The 21,674-nt window shown below is 39.8% G+C and overlaps 1 protein-coding gene across 1 annotated transcript; it reads right to left on the reverse strand.

Annotated features, from left to right (window-relative positions):
• Positions 1-304: 304 nt before the first annotated feature.
• On the reverse strand, positions 305-15,724 carry MCUR1 (mitochondrial calcium uniporter regulator 1). The gene is made up of 9 exons (XM_064705206.1): positions 15,251-15,724; positions 14,149-14,259; positions 12,604-12,707; positions 10,398-10,499; positions 9,580-9,621; positions 7,922-7,993; positions 4,403-4,456; positions 3,115-3,229; positions 305-1,772 (listed from the first exon to the last, which is right to left on the reverse strand). The coding sequence occupies exons 1-9, from the start codon at positions 15,492-15,494 to the stop codon at positions 1,717-1,719; spliced, it is 900 nt and encodes a 299-aa protein (XP_064561276.1). The 5' UTR covers positions 15,495-15,724; the 3' UTR covers positions 305-1,716.
• Between the last annotated feature and the right edge of the window lie 5,950 nt (positions 15,725-21,674).

Consider the following 21,674-nt stretch of genomic DNA (forward strand, 5'->3'; position numbering starts at 1 on the left):
TAAAAACTGAATTATTGCTTCTCTAATTTGAGAAGGTGTCAAATCCTGTAACTTAATATAAAAAAGTAAATTTTTAAACAAAAACGTGGCATTCTCAAGTATAAATTCATTAATTTAGAGGGGCTGTTAAGTTAGTCTACAATAATAATTTTCCTTATGTTATTTCTCTTCAGCATCCTGGAGGGGCTGTTGACTTTGCAAATTCTTATCTTAAAAGACTTCATATGAGCAGTGACTTACCTTCAACCAAAGAGACAATTTTCAAATAAAGCTGCTTTTCTAATGAAAACACATAATATTCTATGAAATATTCAAAATTCTTTATTTCAGGCCAGTACAGTACTGTTACAGGCATCCATCTCTTCCTCTGAACTTGCACATGATCAAAGTTGGCACTTCCAACCACAAAAATGTTAAATGGTTATTACAATACAGGCACAAAGTAGCCAAAAAGCTTTACTTTCATTAAGCAAAGCCATTATTGTGCTCTAACAGCATTTATCACCAGTGCAAAAACTAAGCTCCCCTCCTCCCCTAAGCAGAAAGGAAAATTTCCCTTAAGTGAAGGAACACAGATGGCAGCTCTGCTACTAAAACAATCATCTCCTTAGTGCAAGAATGACAGATACCTGGATACACTGGACATCTTCACTGCTTTCAGTGGCACTTCCTGATTCATGTGGGTTTAAGATCTTTACAGGTGTCCACTGCTGCTTCAGTTATTGTCATCACTATCAGAGTTCCAAATTTGAAGAATCAACATGATTTTTTAAGAAATGAAACAGTAAACCCCCCAGAAGACTGTTGGCACTGCAGTTCTCTTGCCTAAGAGCCTGTTTCATAACCACCATTTAAAACCTCTTTCCTTTGTAGAGGCATCAATTCCTTCTCATCAAGAAGGCAGCACCGGAGACACTTTGTATCACCTAAGGACAAATTAACACAACCAGTGTAGGTTACTGCATTTTCAACTTCCAGTTACAGTGATAAGGTAAGCAATTAGCATATGGAATGAGTATCAGATACTTACATCTACCAAAGGCAAGTTAGTCACAAAAATCTCTAGAAATACCTTACAAACAAAACCAGCAGAAAACACTGCTATCTTTACACAGGACTCGTTCATGAACACAACTGATTGGGCAGCCGTCTGGAAAAAAAGCTGATAGCTATGTTACAAAAATAGCCAAACAAATATTTGATCATAGTAACTGTAAGAACAAGTGTTAGAGGGAGGGAAGTGAGCATGATTCAGTTAGCACAAACTCCACTTATACAAGAGTGCCTCCAAGCCACAGAACACGCAGCTTCAGTTTTACACTAATAATAAATACTTCAGTCCAACACATGCAACTGAGTCTGGCCAACCTGCCTAAGCAGGCAATGGAACAAAATTCCATTGATTTTCTCTGCAGCATGTAGGCCCATCCATTGCCAGGAATGCCAGTCTTTGCCTACACGAAGGCAGCAGCAGGTGCCCTGCAGCTCAGAACGGAGGGAAACAGCAGAAGCGCTTCCGTCAGAGGTGAGGTTCAATGTTGGCATGGTATGTGCACAGTTTGTTTTTAGGCACGTCTTTGGTTACATTCTCAACACAGTCTGCTTTATAAAATAATAAATAAACCAGTCAAGATTTGGTTAAAAATTCAGGTAAAGACAAAAAACTTCCTTTTTTCAGAATCTCAGGCAAAGAAGTCCCTTTAAATTCGTGTTTTGTTATATCCATAAACGATAAAATCCCAGTGCTACAGTAAGGCATGTAAATACTGAACCTGAAAGAAAATAAAGATGGAAGGAAAATGGCATTAATATTGACTTTAAATAACATTAAATCAATACCTCTCAAAACATCTCTTCAGAAAGCAATGTACACATCTTACTACAATACTAAAAGTTCAGTGACTTCCCCAGCAAAAGTTCACTTCTGCCCATGTGAGAGATTAAGTTTTTCCTTTACAACAAACCATTTCAAGGTAGGAAGAGTATAAAAAACGACAAATAAGAAGGAGAGAAAAAAAAAAATGAATGCTGGAAAAGTATCAAAAGGATGAAAGAAACCCTTACTTGCTTACCATTCCAAAAAGATCAATATAACAAGTTACAGATGTAAAACAAGGTAATAAATAATGGGATTAATAAAACACATTCAAGTATTTAGCAAACAAATGAATGAAAGCCATTTTAAACAAGGCTTATTAGTTTTACATTTTTTTAATTTCTACTGCAATGAAATAAAAATTTTATTTCAGGACATAAACACAAAATGTTTTTGCCTTTGTTTGCAATGGGAGTCCTTCAAACACAATACAAATTATTTTAAATTATTTTTTCTTCCATGTAGAGTTCAACCTGTTTTTGAGAAGGAATGGTAGGGAAAAGAATTTCCTCTCATTTTAATAAAGCACCTTTTATTTTCCATTTTATTGGTTCTCTCTAAATTGTATGTCTGAAATACTGGTACTATCAGGCTTATGTACTTTTGACAAAGCCCACTATGAAAAAATAATCAGGAAATCTAAATCAGAATAATTTTCTATTGCAAACCTCATTTAATAGTACTGCACACTCAGTAGTAAAATGTCAAAATGTTCAAAGTACCTAGGGCAATAATGTCAGCACACATATATGGTATTTTCTCCCAGTACTTGTAAATATGGAAGTTTAAAGAATATGTGGCCTTGAATAGGCAGAAAAACTGAAATGTTCCTTTTTGCACAGAGATCTCCATCAGATGGATGAAGAAATCCTAGAAATGCATACAGCAGACTGCTTACATAAATTAAGTCAGGCAGAGAACTTTGTCATCCTTGTTAACAGGCAGTCTTTCAGATTTCTCACACATATTATTATTAACAGTATAAAGAAGGACAAAAACCTGAAAAAATTCCATGCAAAATAAAGTTGTGAATCACAGGAAACTTCTTCTGGGTTAAGTACAGAAATAAGGCTGCTAATCTTGCCTAAGAGTATTTCAAGTTTGGGTGTTTTTTTTGTTGGTTTTTTTTTTGTTTTTTTTAAATAAGGGCCTTTATAAATACAGCCAATTGAGAGTTTGCCAAACATTTAACAATGTTTGGCAGTGTCACCATCAGAGACAACCGCCAGACTCCTTACCTGCTAAGTATTTAATGTTATCAAGCTTGTGCGTTTCGAGCATTGTTTTCAGATCTGCAACTTCTGTGTCAATTTTTCTGTCTGTTTGGGTCAGAGCTCGGTCTTGTTGTGCGTGCTAGAAAGCAAAGCAACAAAATGATGCAATTTGAACACTTCCTAGTTTATTTAGAAATATAACCCATCTCTTCAAGGTGTATTTTTGCTTCCTCTTTAAATGCATGTTAATTTTCATTCTTACAGAAGTTACAAAACATTCTGAGTTGGAAGGGATTCACAAGGATCCTAAGTCCAACTCTGCAGTGAATGGCCTGTACAGGGATGGAGTCCACAACCTTGGCGCTATTAGCATCATGCTCTAACCAGCTGAGCTAACACAGACCTTACTCAAAGACAACAAGTTCCTTCTTAGCTGATTGTATCCAAGGAACTGAATGATTTGGTGAACTCAGGAAATTTATGTGATTACATGTTCCTTAAAAAGTAATCTAGAAACTGGCAGAACTGGATGCCTTCTTATCTCAATCTAACAGCATAAACATTAACTTTAATCTGTCATTCAGCCCACTGACTAAAGTCACTGCTCAATTTTAAGAGCTACTGAGGAGCCTAAGAGCCTCTCGTGACGAAGTCATACTGGAGCAGAGAGATTTATGGATCATTAGAAAAACTGAGAATTGGTATTGTGTCACAAAAACACCTCTTTCTCTCGCGATGAGTTTTACCACAAAATCAGCTACAAATTCAGAGTTTGATTATGACAGAAGACAGGATTTCCACTAAAAAAATGTGGGATAGAATTATTACTCAGAAGAGACTGAAAAATCCAACTTTTAAACTAAGAACAACAGCTGCTGAGCTGCTGATAGTTTCAAATCAGCACTAGTGAAACACTGTGAATCAGCTAATGATTTACTGCTAGATGACATCCAAGGGATAATTCAGGAAACAAAGAGAAGTAGTGGTGCTTGGTGAAAAACTCCTCTAAAACAAAGGCAAATAAGTCTAGTAATGAGTTTCTCCCTAAAGACAGGGGAAAGAATTAATTTCACATCGTGAGTGGCATTTCATCTACAAAAAATACTACATGCATGAGGTTTCAAAACAAAGTGACTACTGAACAGCTCATATATACATGCAGAGGGTCTAATAATATATATGAAGGTCTTTTTGTTCTGTAGACACTTAAGCTAAAGTGCCTAAGGACATCACCAAAACCAAAAAGGATACAAGGTCTATAACACAAGTACAAAAAGATTTGCTGTGTGATAATCAGCTGCTAAATTCTTACCAATTCCACTATTTCTGTCCTCATTTCAAGTAGTTTTCTTTCATTAAGTGAATACTAGAAGGAGAAAAAAAAAGTTAAACATGATACTGTCCTTAAACTTTTTTTCCTTTTTTCTCCCACTTAAAAGCATGTTTCTTTGTTTCCAGATTACACAGAACACGTAATCTGGACAAGATTATTGTCGGACAGCACTTGAGAGACAGCATTGTAGGGTATCTGCTGTCCTTTTGAAAGCACACTTCAAAAATGTGAAGTGCAACAAGTTCTTCAGACACTCATATTCCACAAAAATCTGTATATATTAGTAAGCAGCTGGAAGAGAAGCTGGCAGATTTGCATTTCTGAAAAGCACGGCCCTATGACTCTAAACAGTGACTCTGGCATACAAGCACAATCGAGACTGAACCATCTGCTGCCTTCAGGAAGGGGAGAACTCTTAAATCACACCAAACTCAGCTATCAACGAAATGTTTAGCCAGCACCATATGCACTCACAATTTGAATTGTTCTGACCTGTCATGCCATGGGATATTTGTTAAAAACAGAAAATTTGTATTGCATGTGAAGCCTTTTGTTTGTGGATCACCAGAAGCTGTGGTTTATTTTAAAGTTATGGCTATTTGGGTTCAAGGAGAAGTTAAATCCAAAATAAGGAATCATAACTTTAAAGCAAGTTAGCTTTCTGACTCATGAATTTGATTTACCTTGAAACCTATAATGGTTCCTGCTCCACTACTGGAGCAATGAAATTATTCACAGAAAACTGATAAAGCACCAGTTTCCAGTGAAGAGTACTAAGGTCATCAGGCACCCATCTCAGAATCCCAAGTTAAATAGCAATAACCTCATCTACTGACATTCCCACGTGGAAAGTCACCTTTATTTTCCCTCACTCTAGAAGGTTATCTAATTTTAACATTAAAATCAGATTAATCTACATAAATGCTTCAGCACTGAAAAACATTCCTTAAAGATCTAGAGCTCTGTTTGGACTTTTGACTTTTCTCAAGTTGAAGTTCAAAGACAGCAGGCTGCTACAAATGTAGAAAATTATATAAAGACAAATAACAGCATGTCTACAATTAATGGAGTCACTAAATTCAGAGATAAAAAAAGAAATTCAGACATTTTTTATAAATCCCCATTTTTGAAAGTGTCAAAATGGCAGAATATTGATAAAATAATCTAAAAAAATTATGTTTTGGTAGAAAAGCAAGAATTGGACCTCACATTGAGGAACTGATCACTCTCAAAAGAACTATGAGAATTAAAATAATTTTATGGACTGAAATAGTTAATCTGTTTAAATAGATGCAGTTAGCCAAATACACATCTTTTGAATTATTTATATTCTACAAGCTTTCTGGATGTTTCTTTAAGTTTTGTTTTGTGTTTAGAGCTCTCTAGGTCAGACTCAAGGATTTTAGTCTTAGGTTTAAGACAGTGAAATTGGCCTCTTAGTGCAAGCCATCACCACATCTGTAACATAAACATACTGGATAAAAAAAAAGAAGAAAGGACAAGGCTAAACCTCCCACTCTGAAATTCAACAGGGAGATTTCCCCTTAAGTCCACGTTTTTCACAGTGCAGGAAAAAATCAATTTTGTCAGATACATCTTGAGGCTTTTAACACCAAGCTTAGAGACACTGTGATGCATGAACACATGAATATATACAAGTTTTTGTACTGTACTTCAAGTTTTTAAACCATACCTGAAGTCAAATTACAACAGAAAGAGATGTGCACTGAGCAGTGTAGGATTCTCTGAGAAATAAAGTAGAAGAGACTATAAAATAATAAACTATAGAAAATAAAAGAGAAAGTATTTAAAATTTGAAATATTAAGGACTGCCAATATCAATGTAGGCAAACTAAGAAATTCTCTTTAAGCACTTACTCTACATCAAACTGAAGGATAAGAACATTTTACTTATTGCTTCAAGTTAAAACAATTAACACTTCAGATATTTCTCTGCTGAAAAGTAACTTAATAAGAATGCACGGTAACCTTCAAATATCCTTAGTTTTTTTTTTCTCAGAAAGCTGGATATTCAGTACTTAGCCACATTACAATTGAAGTCCATGTAACAATGATGCTGTGCCTACTATAGAAAATACTGGATTACATCTTTCCCCCAACCCGGCACGTGCCACAACCTGCTCCCCACTCAGCTGCCTTTTTCCTCTTCTGTTCATGCATTGCAATTAAATGGTGAGGGAGGAAAAAAAAAAGAGCAGTTTCCATATAAACTACGAAATTATAGTTGCACAACAGACTACAAAGTTGGTCAACTTTTTAAAGAGAAAGTTGACATGCAGTTTGCCTTTCCTGGGAGGCAAAATAAAGTTGTGTTCTATACAAAAGACCAAAGTCCAGATTCCACAATCCTAGCTACATTAATATACAAGAAAACACTGCTGCCTAATTTATCACTACTGCAGTTTTGTAAGCCCAAATTGTTGCAAAGCTTATTGTATACACAATGACTACATTTCATATGATGTTTTTTAAAAGCATTACCATGAAGTATTAACCTTTAAACAAGAAGTCTACCGGCTCAAATTGTACTTTATTCAAGCATCTACCATGGGCTAACAGACTGTTAGCCATTATACTGAGTCACCGACACAGCTGTTACCTAAACTAATCACTCACTATTTCTAGGGGCACACACAGAAGATAAATGATATCTGCTTGAACAGTTCTTATTGCCCACATTGAAGATAAGTATTATAACTTACATAAACTTGTCTTTATAACACACCTAGGAATAAGGACTGAGAAAGAAATAATAATAATTTAGAAAAAGTTATTTAAAAATCCTTCAATTTAGAAAAAGTTATTTAAAAATCCTTCAATTTAGAAAATTTTTAGGATCTCAATAGTTTCATTGAGATCCTAAAAGCTACTAAAAAAACCAACAAACTATGAGAACAGAACTCTAGAATGCTGTGCATAATGCAAGAACTCATTAATCTTCTAATTTTACATCTACATTACTCTAATGTAAGATTACATCAATTCAGATTTACCAGGTATTTCAAAGCTCAAAAGCAATATGAACCAGGACAACTTACAATTAAAAAAATAAAATTTATAACTAGTTCCACAAGAGGTATTTTTTGACAAACTAGATAACTAGATACAGGGAAATGAAACATCTCCAATGATGATTCAACAAAATGTGTAAGCAACAGTAAGCATGTAAATAGATAAAGAAATATAAAACAGAAAACCTTCTAGGCAGCTAGTCAGCATATTAGATTAAATACGTAATATATTTAATTGTAATGTGTTAATCCTGATATTAAAACAAGATCAAAACAGGTAAGACATACAGACCCAAACATGGCACCTTGCATATACCAGCGTAAGGGCGAGTAACTTGGATTAATACCGTCGTGAAGCTGAGTGATACTACAGGTTAGTAGGAAAATGCTCTTTGGGTGAGATGATCTTACCCAAATTTGGAGATTACTCAGCGTTGAGATGTTTCTAGAAGTAACCAAAACTTACCAGTTCTTTTACTCTGCTCTTCTCCAGGTTTAGGTTTAACTTGTTATCTGCATGAACTTTGTTAATTTCATCCTAATGGGAAAAATTGATAAAGCAGCAAGCAAGATTTTCTGTATTATCATAAGCAGAAAGAATTGGACAAATACATTTTATCTTTATTTTTATATCTCATGAATACATCTCCAATTAAGGTATATAATTTTCAGAAGTATTAAGTATTTACAATACTTATTTATAAGTATTTATACTGAGAGCACGTCCTCTATAAATGCAGAGAATGTTTCATATATCCTGTAACTCTCTCTGATATCCAGAAACCCATGTCTGGCTACACCTATAAGTTGGATTTCTTCCATGAAGCAATCCTGATGCTCAAAATAATGTTCAAAGCAAGTTTCTCACCATCCAGTGTAAAAGAAAATCTAGTTTCTAAAGACTACAGCAGGGATTTTCAGAAAAAGCTATAGACATTTGAAAAGTCAGGAAACATTTACTGCATTTTTAAACATCTAACTTTTTAAAACTATTAAGTTGTACACTTGCATTTGACTTTATCAATAGCTGTGAGTCCTGCTTTTCCTGGTGACAGCTGCCATTTTAATGCAACCTCCTGGCAGGAATTCCAGCCAGCTGACAGCTTGTCATGTGGCAAACTGCTGATCAGATGAATATGTGGGAGAAACAAAAGATTGCTGATGTTCTGGGAGATTCTACTGCTGGAACCAAGTAAGCATTTCTCAAGTAGGCCAATGCCAACTCATTAGGTTAGCATTAACAATAATTAGACTCAATTTCTGTGTTGGAATTTTGAACTTTAATAGATTTAGTTGTCATTTCAACAGAATACATTACAGTTTAATAAATCAAAAAATAAAAATTTTCCTTGAAGTTTTACATTGTGTCTTTTTGTATGAGCAAGCATATAACATGCCCTTGTGAGAACTGAATTTGCAGTTGAAAGTAAAATATAAAGACATCTAGCTTTTAAGTAAAGATGACTTAGATCCTTGATGCTCTACTAGTGGATTACACTAACTCATTTACATGCAACTAAAACCATAAAATAAATTACAATTCAAAAATTAGATGCCAAATGTATTTTAAAACAGAGTAAGCTTTCTACACAGCCTATTTTCTTGCACTGATCATTTGCTCCCAAACAAATAGGACCAAACATAATGGCCCCAAACTTGGTGGCCTTAAAAAGCCATTAAAATTCTGGACAGGTAACGGGAAAGTCTTTGGAGAAAAAAAGAAACAAAAAAAACACCAAACCAAACAATCAAATCCCCACAATTAGTAAGTGATTTTAAATGTATGCTGCATCTTTAATGTACAGGCAGCCCTAAATGCAGAACTTCACTCAGCCTTAACCATGATATGGCAGCTACTTTCTGAATCTGAATTAAGGACATAAAAATGTCTTCAGTTATATTTTGGTTTGCCTCTTGTACTAGTCAGTTTCCTGTCCCCATAAATGAGGTATGCATGAAAGTGCCACTGCTGCAGACCACAGTGCACTGTCAACAGCAACTTCAGTATCACATGTCATAACAATTAAACACAGCTTAAAAATGAAATTCTGAAAGTGACGCTTTTTATTTTTCCAGCTAATTAGACGGGTGTTAATTTTTAATTACATTGGTATGGTATCTTACCGTGACTTGCTTCTTTATCTGTTGGAGCTCAAGTTTTATTTTCTGTGAGAGTATGAAAAAAAAATTTAGACTTTATTACTGTATATAAAACCACACTATCTAGAAATGTACAGAATTTGCATCATCAGTAACAGCGACTATAATCCATAATATGAAAGGCAGGCAAACCAAGCACAGATGAATCCTCATGCATGTTTACTCAGTCCTGTGCCCTTCCAGACAACAGCACGAGGCAGAAATCAGCAGTGTCCCACTGGCAGCACCTAACACAGCCCAGGAGGCTGCTGGCTGCTTTTGCCATAAGGGCTCAGCACTGGCTCATGGTGCACCTTGTGTCCATCAGGTCTTCCCTGCCAAGCTGCTTTCCATTGACATACAAGAAAACACTTGTACATTAATGGTAAGTGCAGATCCTATACTACCCACACATGCATGTAAGAACTGCCTTCTCTACTAAAGCTGCTTTCCATTTGGTCACTCTCAGTCTGTCCTGGTGCCTGAGGGTATTCCCCAGGGGCACGACTGAGCACTTCCATTTGTTCTACTTGATGTGATTCCTGTCATCCCACTTTCCCAGCTTGTTGATGTCCCCTTGAATGGCAGCACAACTGCCTGGTGTATCAGCAGCTCTGGATCATCTGCAGACCTGTTGAAAGTGCCCTCTGCTCTGTTCCATCAACAAGGTCATTAATGAAGGTGCCAAACCATCCCACCCCCAGTTATCTCCTTTGGTACAAGATGCTTTTCTACATCATTGTTAAAAAAAAAAAAAAAGGAACAAGTTCTAGAATAGAACTTTCCAAGACAGTAATTTTTACCTCATTTTCTGCACGAAGTGCTGAAAATTCACTTTTTTCCAAAATAATCATGTCCTTTTTCACACCAGCAATATGGGACATAACTTGCTGAAGTGCAATTTCCTTTAAAAGAAGGAAGAAGAACCTCAGAACATATCACAACTATAATACTTTTCCTCATCTGTGCCTACAAATATGAAAGACTATTTTGGTGCTCTGAAATTTTTAATTCAGCAATTTCAGGTTGATTATCCAAGTTTCAGAAAGCAAGATAGAGTGACAGTGACAAAATAAGCAAGTTAGGCTCAAACATTGGTAATGTCTGACAAAATTGGCAGTGCTAACACAGATCAGAATAATTCAATTATTAGCCCAGGAAACATTTCCTTCCAAGTCATCAAATTCTTAAGCTAGCAAAGGCATTAGGCAGAGCTGTCTCTGAGCCAAATGAGGAAATCTGGCCTTCAGACCAAAATTCCTCAGCACAACCATACTCTTCTGTAATTACCTCCTTTTCTGCCTCTCCCTGCAAGGAAGTCTCTGCCTCACTGCTCAGAATCACGCACTGATGCTTTGAATTGCTCTTCTCAGTCCATTACACTGAACTGACAGAAGACAAACAAGAATTCTCTGCAACTTTCAGGGATGGAAAAGTCTGTAGACATTGTTCTAGATCCTACACTACCCACACATGCATATAAGAACTGCCTTCTCTACTAAAGATCTTCCCCTAATATGTAATCCCTTGCTTTTGGTTCTGGACTAAGACCCCTACAAATCTGACTCAGCGCTCTAACTTCAGTTTTGTCACAAAATGCAATTCCACCTTGCAGCATTTTAGTTCTAAGTAGCATCTAAAGATGCCTCTCCAGGCTGCCTGACCACAAGACTGAAAAAAAGGGTCAGTATTCTGGACATATTACAAAAAGTCTACAGACAGAGTACTGCATGGACACCTCTTTTCTTACTCCTCAGTGTCTCCAGATTGTTCTTGTTCTCTCTTCTCCTCAGTGGACTCAGCAAACAGAGACCAGAATCTTCCATATTCTTTCTCTTCTTCATGCCTATACATACACACACATGTAAATCTGTTTTTCCCTAAGGTTTTATCTAACCAAGGTAATACTTTGACAATAGCTCATCCACAACATTCCAAATCTTCCTATTTTTCTTCTCTTTCTGCAGAAGACCTTGTGCAATCAAAGGATATAGGGACGTAAAAATTTACCATGTGGCCCTGTGTTGATGGCACACACTTCCTGAGCTGCCATACAAATCTACACATTGCATCTTAATGGCACAAAGTCACTTGAGGTCAAATCTAACAGTCTCAGAAAACATCTACCATCAGCAGCACTATTAAATCCAACACAAAACAACTTTCATTCAAAAAAACTAGGCACAGAAGGAGGCTGAGACTGCTTGTTGTAAAATACAACTAACCATGGGAGAAAAGGACCCTTTAACATGGCATTCCCTGAGTGAATAAATTCAGCACAGAGAAGGATTGCAGGTTTGCCTACAATCTAAAAGGCAGGAAGACTGGCTTGAAACCTCCCTAGGTGGAAAGTGCCACAAAATCCACTTTTGCAGTATCCCACTTTTTAATGAGACACCCTTCTGCCAAGACTGTTACACTACAGAGAGAGCAGCTGCTGTTTTCTCTGCAGGTCTCAAGCAGCCTGGTTACTATGAAACCAGTTGCAGCTTGTGCTCCAAGGTGACCTGGGACTGTGACCCCAGGCTCACAGAGCAGCCCCAGGAGGTTGTATTCTAACACAACATAAATGTCACTGAGAGACAGAGATAAACAAACAAGTACTACACAAGAGGATGGTAAATAACTGAGGGGATCTGTACTTCCTTCTTACAAGTCTACAAAAGAAATGTAGAAATCCAAATCCATGCACTGAATACCTCTTATGATTGTCTAAGCGTTCTCAGTAACTCTGTGTCCTGTTACTGTAAGGTTGAAAGTAAAAAAACTACTTGTGGTTTGCACACCAACCCACAGTACTAAAATATCCAGCTCCATCACAACACTTTGGTAATTATCTGATAAACTCAACACAAAATGAACCAGTCAATATATACAGAGGAATGTTTGCTCTTCACCTTCAAACTTTTAAAATGTAGTGTACAACAGTAATAGATAGGAACAAATATTTCATTAGTAGGCATACAAGGCTTTAATTTACTTTAACCCCACCACTGCCTCGGATCTAACCTGCTGTACTTTGGTGACCATGTCCTTGTAAATCATATCCAGGTTGCTGTTCATGATTTTCACTAATGCAGATACAATGACCTCCGACTGCTGAGTAGTGAACCCTAAGCGAAACAAAGAGTGACATTCAGAGAGAGATCCAAATCTGGACAGTTCACAGAAATGCCACTTGCTCATGATCAGCACCAAATTACAACTAATGTCAGTTATGAAAGATAATAAAACACAGAACTCTTGATCCAGCACTAACAATAGAACACAGTCAGTACCTGCAAGTTTCCCCAGCCCAAAACCATGTCTGTGACATTGGATGACTGCTTCCAAGTACAGCACCATTATACTATCAGCAGGATAAAGAGGGAGTTCTCCAGAGTTATTGTGGAATGTCATCTCTCACATGTGCTTATTTCCATGAGCAAGCAAGAATTCTGACTCTGAAAAGCAGCTACTTCATGATACTATAAAATTCAGTGCCACTGAAGATGTACAAAACTCAACAACTGAAACCACAGCCAATTTTCCTGATTTTAGGTCTACCAGCTTCTGAGTGCCTATTAGAAACTTTTCGAACTGAATATCCTGGAACCTATACTAAAACACTGTCCCTAAAAATACCTTCACATTTTCCACCCTCAAAATGTAGGAGTAAAAATGTCACGAACAAGAGTTAATCATTATGAAAAGAAACACTTGCAAAAGCGTGATTATTTAAAACTCACCAGCAGTTCAGCATCAGCAAGCACAACTGAGAGCAAGTCACTTTCAGCAGCTGAGCTGATATAAAAGTTTACTGCCACTAAAAGGCTCCCTCTCCCCTTATCCCCCCTCCTGACACTCTGACCTGTGCTCACTCAACTGATCCAGCAACTCATTAAACTAGTGTTTCAGAATACCAAACAAGAAAAAGAGCTGGAGAATTTCCTGAGAAGTTCCTGGCCCATGGAAAAAGAAGAAACCACCTGGCAGAGGAAGGGGACTAGGATCTCTCCATTTTAGGAATGAAGAGCTGTTACAAGTCACTTCAGCTGTACTGAGCTTCACCTTAGGCTACCTCTCCCACCTCTGCATTGAATTAAAAATAATCCATTCCCTCATCTATATTTTAGCATAATACTATTTTTATAGCATTCTATGCTCTATCCTAAAAGCTGCACTGTACAATGTAGTCCATATTCCATCCAATTGTAACACACTCGTGCATATTCAAGGTGTAATATCCTAATTATGAAGGAATCCAATAAATCCCTTTTAAACCACTGCCTCGAAGGCTCTGGGGTTCTTTGCTCTGAGTTCTTAATTTTTTTTCTTAGTATCTTTAACTACCAATAGGGCAAAAATTATTCCAAACAAAGTTATATAAACTCATTATTTCCTTTTTGAAGCAGAAGAAAACCCTATATGTATACCTAGTATATAGATAAGCCCCCAGAAAATGCATAAAAATCAAGGTGTAATACTGTATGTCAAGGAAAAGTAATAAACTTTGTAAACTAAAAAACCTCTCATAAATGCCATTAAAATAGCTACTTGTTTCAAACAAATTACCTTTTTCTTCCAAGAGGCATACCAAGGCATGAGTGTCAAAATAAAGCCTCCTATTTCCCAGTAAGGAAATATTCTCTTTGCTTTGTAAAGATGACACAGAGATGCTTACATCTGTGGAAAAAAAAAGTTATTTCTTAAGAAAGAATATTTTATCAACGTTTGCTTTCCAGGAGTTTCCTTACTACCCAGAATGTTTTTCACTTATGACAAAATAATTTGTGTTCAGATTACCACAGCCTGATCAATAAGTGCTATGTGCAAGAGCTGGAAAACAGGACACTATGCTACTCTTCCCCTTAAAAAAGCTCTCGAGGAATACAATGATCTGGAAAAAATCCCTCCAGTTGAATCCGTTCCTTTACTGGAATCACCTCAGCAGGTGGGACCTGTGAGCACCTCAAAGCTGGACGGCTAAATCCACACACGCTATCCCTTCTTTGTTAAAGAAGTGAGCTTTCATCACTTGCCATTTAGGAAAAAAGGAAACACTCCCAATTTGCCATTTACTGTTTTTGCAGAAAATACTTTCAACACTAAAAGCCAATCTAAGACAGTGTGTTGTTTCCACTGGGATGTATAGTGTATAAACCCTGACAGAAAGAACGTGAGGTGGGGCAGGCGCACATCTGCCAAGAGGCAGAATATAAAATCAATTAGGTTGGAAAAGACCTTTGCGATCATCGAGTCCAACCTTTGACCAACACCAACCACGCTGAGAACCAGAGCACGGCACTGAGCGCCGCGTCCTTAAACACCCCTGGGGACGGTGACTCCGCCACCTCCCTGGGCGGCCACGTCCATAGTCCAGCCGCCTTTTCCGTGAAGAAATTCTTCCTAATGTCCAACCTAAACCTCTCCTGGCACAGCTTGAGGCTATGTTCTCTCATCCTGTCGCTGGCTGTCTCGGCGAAGAGGCCGCCCTGTACTTCGCTACATCCCCGTTTCGAGCAGTTCTAGCGAGCGATCAGGTCCCCCCGAAACTCCTTTTCTCCAGGTTAAACACCGCCAGCTCCCTCAGCTGCTCTGCAGGACCTGCTCTGCAGACCCTTCCCCAGCCCCGGTGCCCGAACTCCCTGCGCTCTCAGGACGCCCACGGGCTCACCCCGCTCCCCGCGCTGCCGCCGGCCCCCGCCGCCGCTGCCGCCGCCCCTTCCCCACACGGCGCCGCCGCCGGGGCCCGGCTGCGCTACGGGCGGGCACCGCCAGTCGCCGAGGCAGCGGCGCGCGGGGGACGCGGGCGCGCGGCCGTCACGTGAGGCGCCGTCCGAGCCGCGCGGCCGCGGCCGCAAGAGCAGCAGCAGCAGCGCGCGCCCCCCGCCGCTCGCGGCCGCCCGGGCCCCGGCCATGGCCGCGCCACACGGTCCCGACGGCGGAAAAGGGGACGGGGAGGAGGGAAACCGCTGCTGCCGCTGCTGCCGTCGCCACTACTGGGATGCCATCGCCGAGCACGGGCCGCCCCGGCGGCTCACTTCCGCCACGGGCGCCGTCCCGCTTCCGCCTCCGGGACGCGGCCAAACACGGCAGGTGACGCCGCCAGGGACGGCGATTGATTCTACGGCTCACGGAGCGGGCGCGCCGAGAAGAGCGGCGCGGGCGGGCCGGGTTCCGGCGGGCGGTGCTTGCGAGGGCGGTGCGGGCTCGATGCGGTGGAGACGGACACTCCCCCGGTGGGAGTGTCCATGAAATCGTGGGATCGGCAAGGCTGGAGGAGACCTTTGAGATCATCTAGTCTGAAGGGAATGAGGGGCTTGCCCTTACAAACAAGCTAGGAATCTGCTGGTAAATAAAGCTAGATACTGAGAGATAAAAGAAACAATGGGAAGGATTCCACTTATTGATAAATAGAGTGAGAGATTGTCTTTACAAACACTGTAGGTCTGCTGATGAATGAACTGGAGTACTGAGAGATGAAAGAAACAATGGCAAGAACCATAAATTCCATAACGAATTCCACTAATTCCATAAATTCCATAAGGAATTCCTAATTGACACAAGGGAAAGACAAAGGGGGGGGTGTCATTAGAAGGGGATTTTAGGCATTTGGGGGAACTCTCAAGTATCTCAGCCAATGGGGAAAGAGAGAGGGAAATGTGGATGAGAAATTATGATAAAAGGAGGCAATGTCCTCCAAAAATTTGGGAGACCCTAGGGGAAATGCCCCATGACCTCTCCCTTTATTCAAATAAAGTAACAGGACTCCTCTGTCTCATTTTTGGACATAAACCTCTGGTGTTTGTGGATTAATTTTCCTGACAAGTCCCACCATCAGTGCTGCACTGCTGCTGTAGCCCCTAAACTACTAAACCAGACAAACAATTTCAGACAACCTGTCGCTCTGCAATGGGACTGAGATTTCAGGGCTTGAAGTAATTAACCAAGAGATGCCTGGGACTGGGCAATTTGGTGGATCTGGAGCCTTAACCACTGAACAGGTGCCCTAAGCACTAGTGTGAGTCAGCTGTGCTGTTTGTTTGATTCTGTCAAAAGTACAGGTTTCTGGGAAATATGGGAAAATGCATTTTTTCCTTATGTGCTATTGTTAAGACACATTACTTAATATTTGTAGGAAATCATTAGGAGATGAAGTTGGTTCCTCCCACTGCCACTTTCTCCAGGCAGCACTTACTTCAGAGCAAGCTGATAGTTTTCATGATAGTTACAAATTCACAGAAAAAACATGTGGCACCTTTTCTTCTTCCTACTAGAATCAATAATTACAGCAAATCAGCATGAAGATGGCATAATTCAGATGTGTCTATATACACACAAAGTCACAGCAGCACAGCAGTGTCTCTGCAACTGAGAGTGCACGTACATAAGGCCAGCAGGTCTTCAGCAGCACCCTCTTCCAGCTGTGGTGATAAAGCAGAACAGTAGAAGCCCTTGGTGTTCCTACAAAACAAACTATAAATGTTACTTCTGCGTGCCAGAGTGTCCTGGTCCAGGGCAAATTTGGGAGAGAACCCCCAAAGGGGCTTCTTTAGAAAGCAGATTCAATTGGCCCTTCCCCCAACAGGTTAGGGAAAACAAACCTCGTTGGAAAAAAGTGGAAAAAACTGTTCATTAACCAATAAAACCTAAACAACATTAAACAATTAAACCTCTTGCCACTCCAAAAGAGAGACAAACTCAGGAATGTCCCCTTGGTAGGCTGTAGCTTGACTCAGTCTCTTGTCAGTCCCTCCAGCACTGGAAATGCCATGGCCCAGGCCTGGCCCGGTGGGCCACGGGTGTGAGCTGCTGGTGCGATTCTGGGTGTTAAACAGCTCCAAAGAAAAGGAAAAAAAAATCCAGGAAACTTCTTTGCCTCGGTTAGCTAATACTACCTAAAAGCCAAGGAGAGCTCTGTCCAGCTGTCTGTCCATCCGCAGACAACACAGTTCAGAAGCAGGAATGTGGAGGAGTGAGTGCAGTGTCTGAAAACAAACTGCGCACTTCTTCTCTCCTCCCTTCACTCTCTGGGACAAGTCTTAAAAATGCAAAACTTACTATTCAGCATAAACAGAACAGATGATTGGGGATACAAGCATCATATAGCCAACCCAGGACACAGAGAGATATCATTATACTTGCAGGCTGCATGAACAGCCATGTCTTAAACCACTTGCGTTGTTGATGGTCAGGGACATCAGTGGGCTGACTCGCACAGCAGTGTTTGTTTTCATCGTAAGCAAAAGCAGAAATGTGCCTAATAAGTTCACTGCATCTGCTTGGCTATTCCATGAACACTGCCTGGCAGTAGCACAGCACTGATTGCTGACATTTGTGAGTCTGCAGGCAATTGTCTTTTCATTCTATGGATGATTCAGAAACTGGTGCAGTGTATTTTCTTTGATGCTTTCTTCAATGGTCCCTTTCAAAGCCCTGCGCTTGTTATGGCAATTGAAAGGCAAAACTGTGACTGCTGAAGTATCTTCTTTTATATCATCTGCCAGTTTGCATTTTGCAGTTGTTTTTTGTGCCTGGACATGATGGCAGATAATGGGTGCAAGAAGGGCTGTACAGATGGAGGCTCCGACTGCAACTGGAGCCAGCCCCTTCAGGGTCAGATGCACCCACACATGCTGGCTATCACACAGTGCTGCTTTTCATCTTCTCTCATGAAAGCAAAGTCACTACCATGAGCTACAGAGATCTCCTAGGGCAGATGACTTTGTGTCAGAGATAAACATTTTCATTTTTTTCCCTTTCCAGTGCCATGTCACCAGGTTGAGGGAGATGATTCTCTCCCTCTACTCAGCTCTTGTGGAACCTCACCTGGAGGGGTCCCCAATGGATAAAGGACATAGACCTGCCTGAGTTAGTCCAGAGTAAGGTCGTGAACATGATCAGGGGGCTGGAGAACCTCTTCTATAGAAGAACAGACTGAAAGAATTGGGATTGTTCACCCTAAAGAAGAGAGGGCTCCAGGGAGAGCTTGTAGCACTTTCTAGTACCTAAAGGGAGCCCACAAGAAAGACAAGGAGACTCTAATTACAAGGGCATGTAGTGACAGGACAGGGGGGAATGACTTTAAACTTAAAAGAGAGTTGGTTTAGATTAGATATTCGTAAAAAAATTCTTTACTGTGAGGGTGGTGAAGCACTGGGATAGGTTGCCCAGAGAAGCCATGGATCCCCCATCCCTGGCAGTGCTTAGGGCCAGGTTGGATGGAGCGTTGAGCAACCTGGAAGATGGAAGATGTTCCTGCCCATGGCAGGGGGGCTGGAACCAGATGCCTTCCAGCCTTTAAGGTGCCTTCCAACCTTCCATGATTCTATGATTTCCACATCATATTTTTGACCATTTTCTCCATGCTGGAGACTGTTGTGTACTACCAGCAGATAGATTCCCTGCATTCTGGAGGCACCTTCAGGAGGCTAGAGTGGCTTCAGAGTTATCAGTTTTGGTAACTGAGCACTGGGGACTAATTTCTGCATGAAAAGGCAGAAATGGTGCAGTTGCAAGCAGAGAGAGCCAACTTTCTGCTATTTCATGATTCTAAGTTGCTTAATGCTTGACTTTAATCTGTCCATTACCCCTTGATAGCCAATAGACCCTGCTTAAAGACTATAAAAGAAGCAAATGCTTCATGTCCTGAAAACTTCATCCCTGCAGGCACACAGCATTCACTGTTCTATGGAGTTACAACCCCCTTGGTTGTAAAAGTGAGATCTGCAGAGAGAGAACAAGTGGGGAATGACCTTAGAAACTAGGGTAACAGAAATGGCTAAGTAATGCAAAGTGCAAAATAAGGACTAATTACATCATCTTCTCTACTTCTAGATGAAAACTGAAGGAGGGTAAAGTGAGCTCTGGGACGTATTAGTTGACCCACCAATGTGCTGTGTGACTTCAAGCAAAGCAAATGTAACCCCAAGGTGTATAAAGTTGGATATTTTCAGTGGTTGACATGGAAAGTTTCATTGACCCTTGAGTATAATGTAATTTCAAGTATGAAATACAGTTCTGGTAACTTCAGTAAAGATGAATCCAATTGAAACTGAGACCTTTGTGTAAACGAGATAATTAAGGGGAGCAAAGCATCCTCTTAGTCACAGGTGGTTAAAAAGAAAGTGGTTGGTTTAACTAAACAAAACAAAGCTTGAGAGGGGTTCTTGTTTGCATCTGTAAGCAAAATGGATGAGTAAAAGTAAAAAAAAAAAAAAAAAAAAGAAGAACTACTGTTTATGTGAAAGTACATTACTGGTAAAAGAACACTTGGTGTAAAGTGGCTGTAAATAAATGTAGATTGGAAATTAATAGGTTTTTGTTCAACAGTACAGCTTGTGAAAACCTTCTCCACAGAAATCAGGAGGGATGAAAACCTGAAATCAGTTCTTAGATGAGTGTGGTCCGCTGTGAAAGCGATTTTACAATACAATTCCCTATAATAGCAAGGGACTGGTTCCCGTACCTTGCATTAATTCTCTGCTATTGAGGTTCTTCACTTTGCACTTCAAGCATCTGGGACTAGCCACTGTCAGAGACAGACTAATGAGCTAGAAGTACCACAAGTGTAATCCAAAATAGCACTAACTAGTACTGTTACTTACTTTAAATATTTTAACACAGTAATTGTATAGAGTTCAGGGTGATTAACAGCTGCCAGGGGTGATGAATGCCTCCAACCGTTCTTAATTCTAAATGGAAAAAGCTAAAAACCTCCCAGCATGGAAAAGAATCAGAGTCACCAGTGCATGAATGCTTTCCCACATTGAATGGAAGAAAAGGACTGTAACAGCTTTTGCATGAATATGCAAAAGATAAGGTGCATTTCGAGTAATTTCTGTGCTGTTATGTCAGGAATGAGCGTGCTCCAGTGATTTTAAAGTGAAGGCAGCACCCAAAACACCGAAGGCAGAAAATAAGAAGATACTATTGTTTTCCTTACCTACAGCAGATAATAATTTTAAATGCTCAAAGTCTTCTTCGATTCTTTTCAGAGGGATGCATAAGTGAAGTTCCTCTGTTATTTTGATCTCTTTTTAGGGAAGAACTGATGAATATGAGATTTCTCCCGTTATACTTGTTTATGCACACGAACAGGTGTAGATGGCTTGTAAGGAAGAAAGGGTCGCTGAGGAATGAAGCCAAAAGGATGCTACCCGTAGGTGGCAGCAGTAACTGCTGCTGGTGCTGCCTGTCAGTGCCGCTCCAGTTCAGCCTTGGGACCCAGACGAGATTTAAACCAATTGACCTGATCCTCTGAGTCGCTAAACAGCTACTCCAGAGATCTTAAAATGGGGTCATGCACCGAACTCCTTGCAGAAACCACCAGCAGAGTGTATCTCCCTGGAAGCTAGTTCAATTGCCAGAAATAACCCTGCTGTGATTTCTTGAAGGAGGAGGTATAATATTTATTCAAGTGCTATCATTGACAGCAGAGTAAGAAATGGCATTTATATTAGAATATGAAATCCTGCTATATTCTCATCGGATGTGTTTTTCCTGTAGAATGAACAGATAAATACCATCTGTGTTTAAAGCTATCAAAACTGAGTGCCATTACAATGGAGGACAATTTGGACCAATATCCCTTCCTGCTAACCCAAGAATTACCTTGTATACAAAATATTTATGCATTCACCACCTTTGACTGAATAAAGGCAGGAGGAATTGTTGTCATGATATAGAGGGGCAGCAGCAACTGCTTCTGACTGCTATGTGCAGGAAGACAGAAGTAAGGGATGCTATTATCCATAGGGGTTTCTTATTTTTATCTTTACGTGCTGGGAATCATATAAGTTGCAAATAAGAATTTCATGTCTCCACAACCCTGGACTTACTTCTTTCCTAAAGGAGTCCTGCAGTGGGATTGCCAGGCAGGACTTTCTGTGCTGCATTTTAATTGCTCCTCAGAGATCTGGCTCATTCTGGCAGACTTGAAAAAAATATATAATTTCCAGGCAAGTGAAAAGAGAAGGAGTAGATTGGAATTTGGGGCTCATATCTACTGGTGGAAACTTTCCTCCCTAGGGATTATTGTGTGTTGACTTTTTAACTTTCTGGAAATGCATCTATTATTTACAGTTTTTCCCAGGTAT

Source organism: Zonotrichia leucophrys, chromosome 2 (assembly GCF_028769735.1).
Source record: "Zonotrichia leucophrys gambelii isolate GWCS_2022_RI chromosome 2, RI_Zleu_2.0, whole genome shotgun sequence".
In the NCBI taxonomy this organism is placed as follows: domain Eukaryota; kingdom Metazoa; phylum Chordata; class Aves; order Passeriformes; family Passerellidae; genus Zonotrichia; species Zonotrichia leucophrys.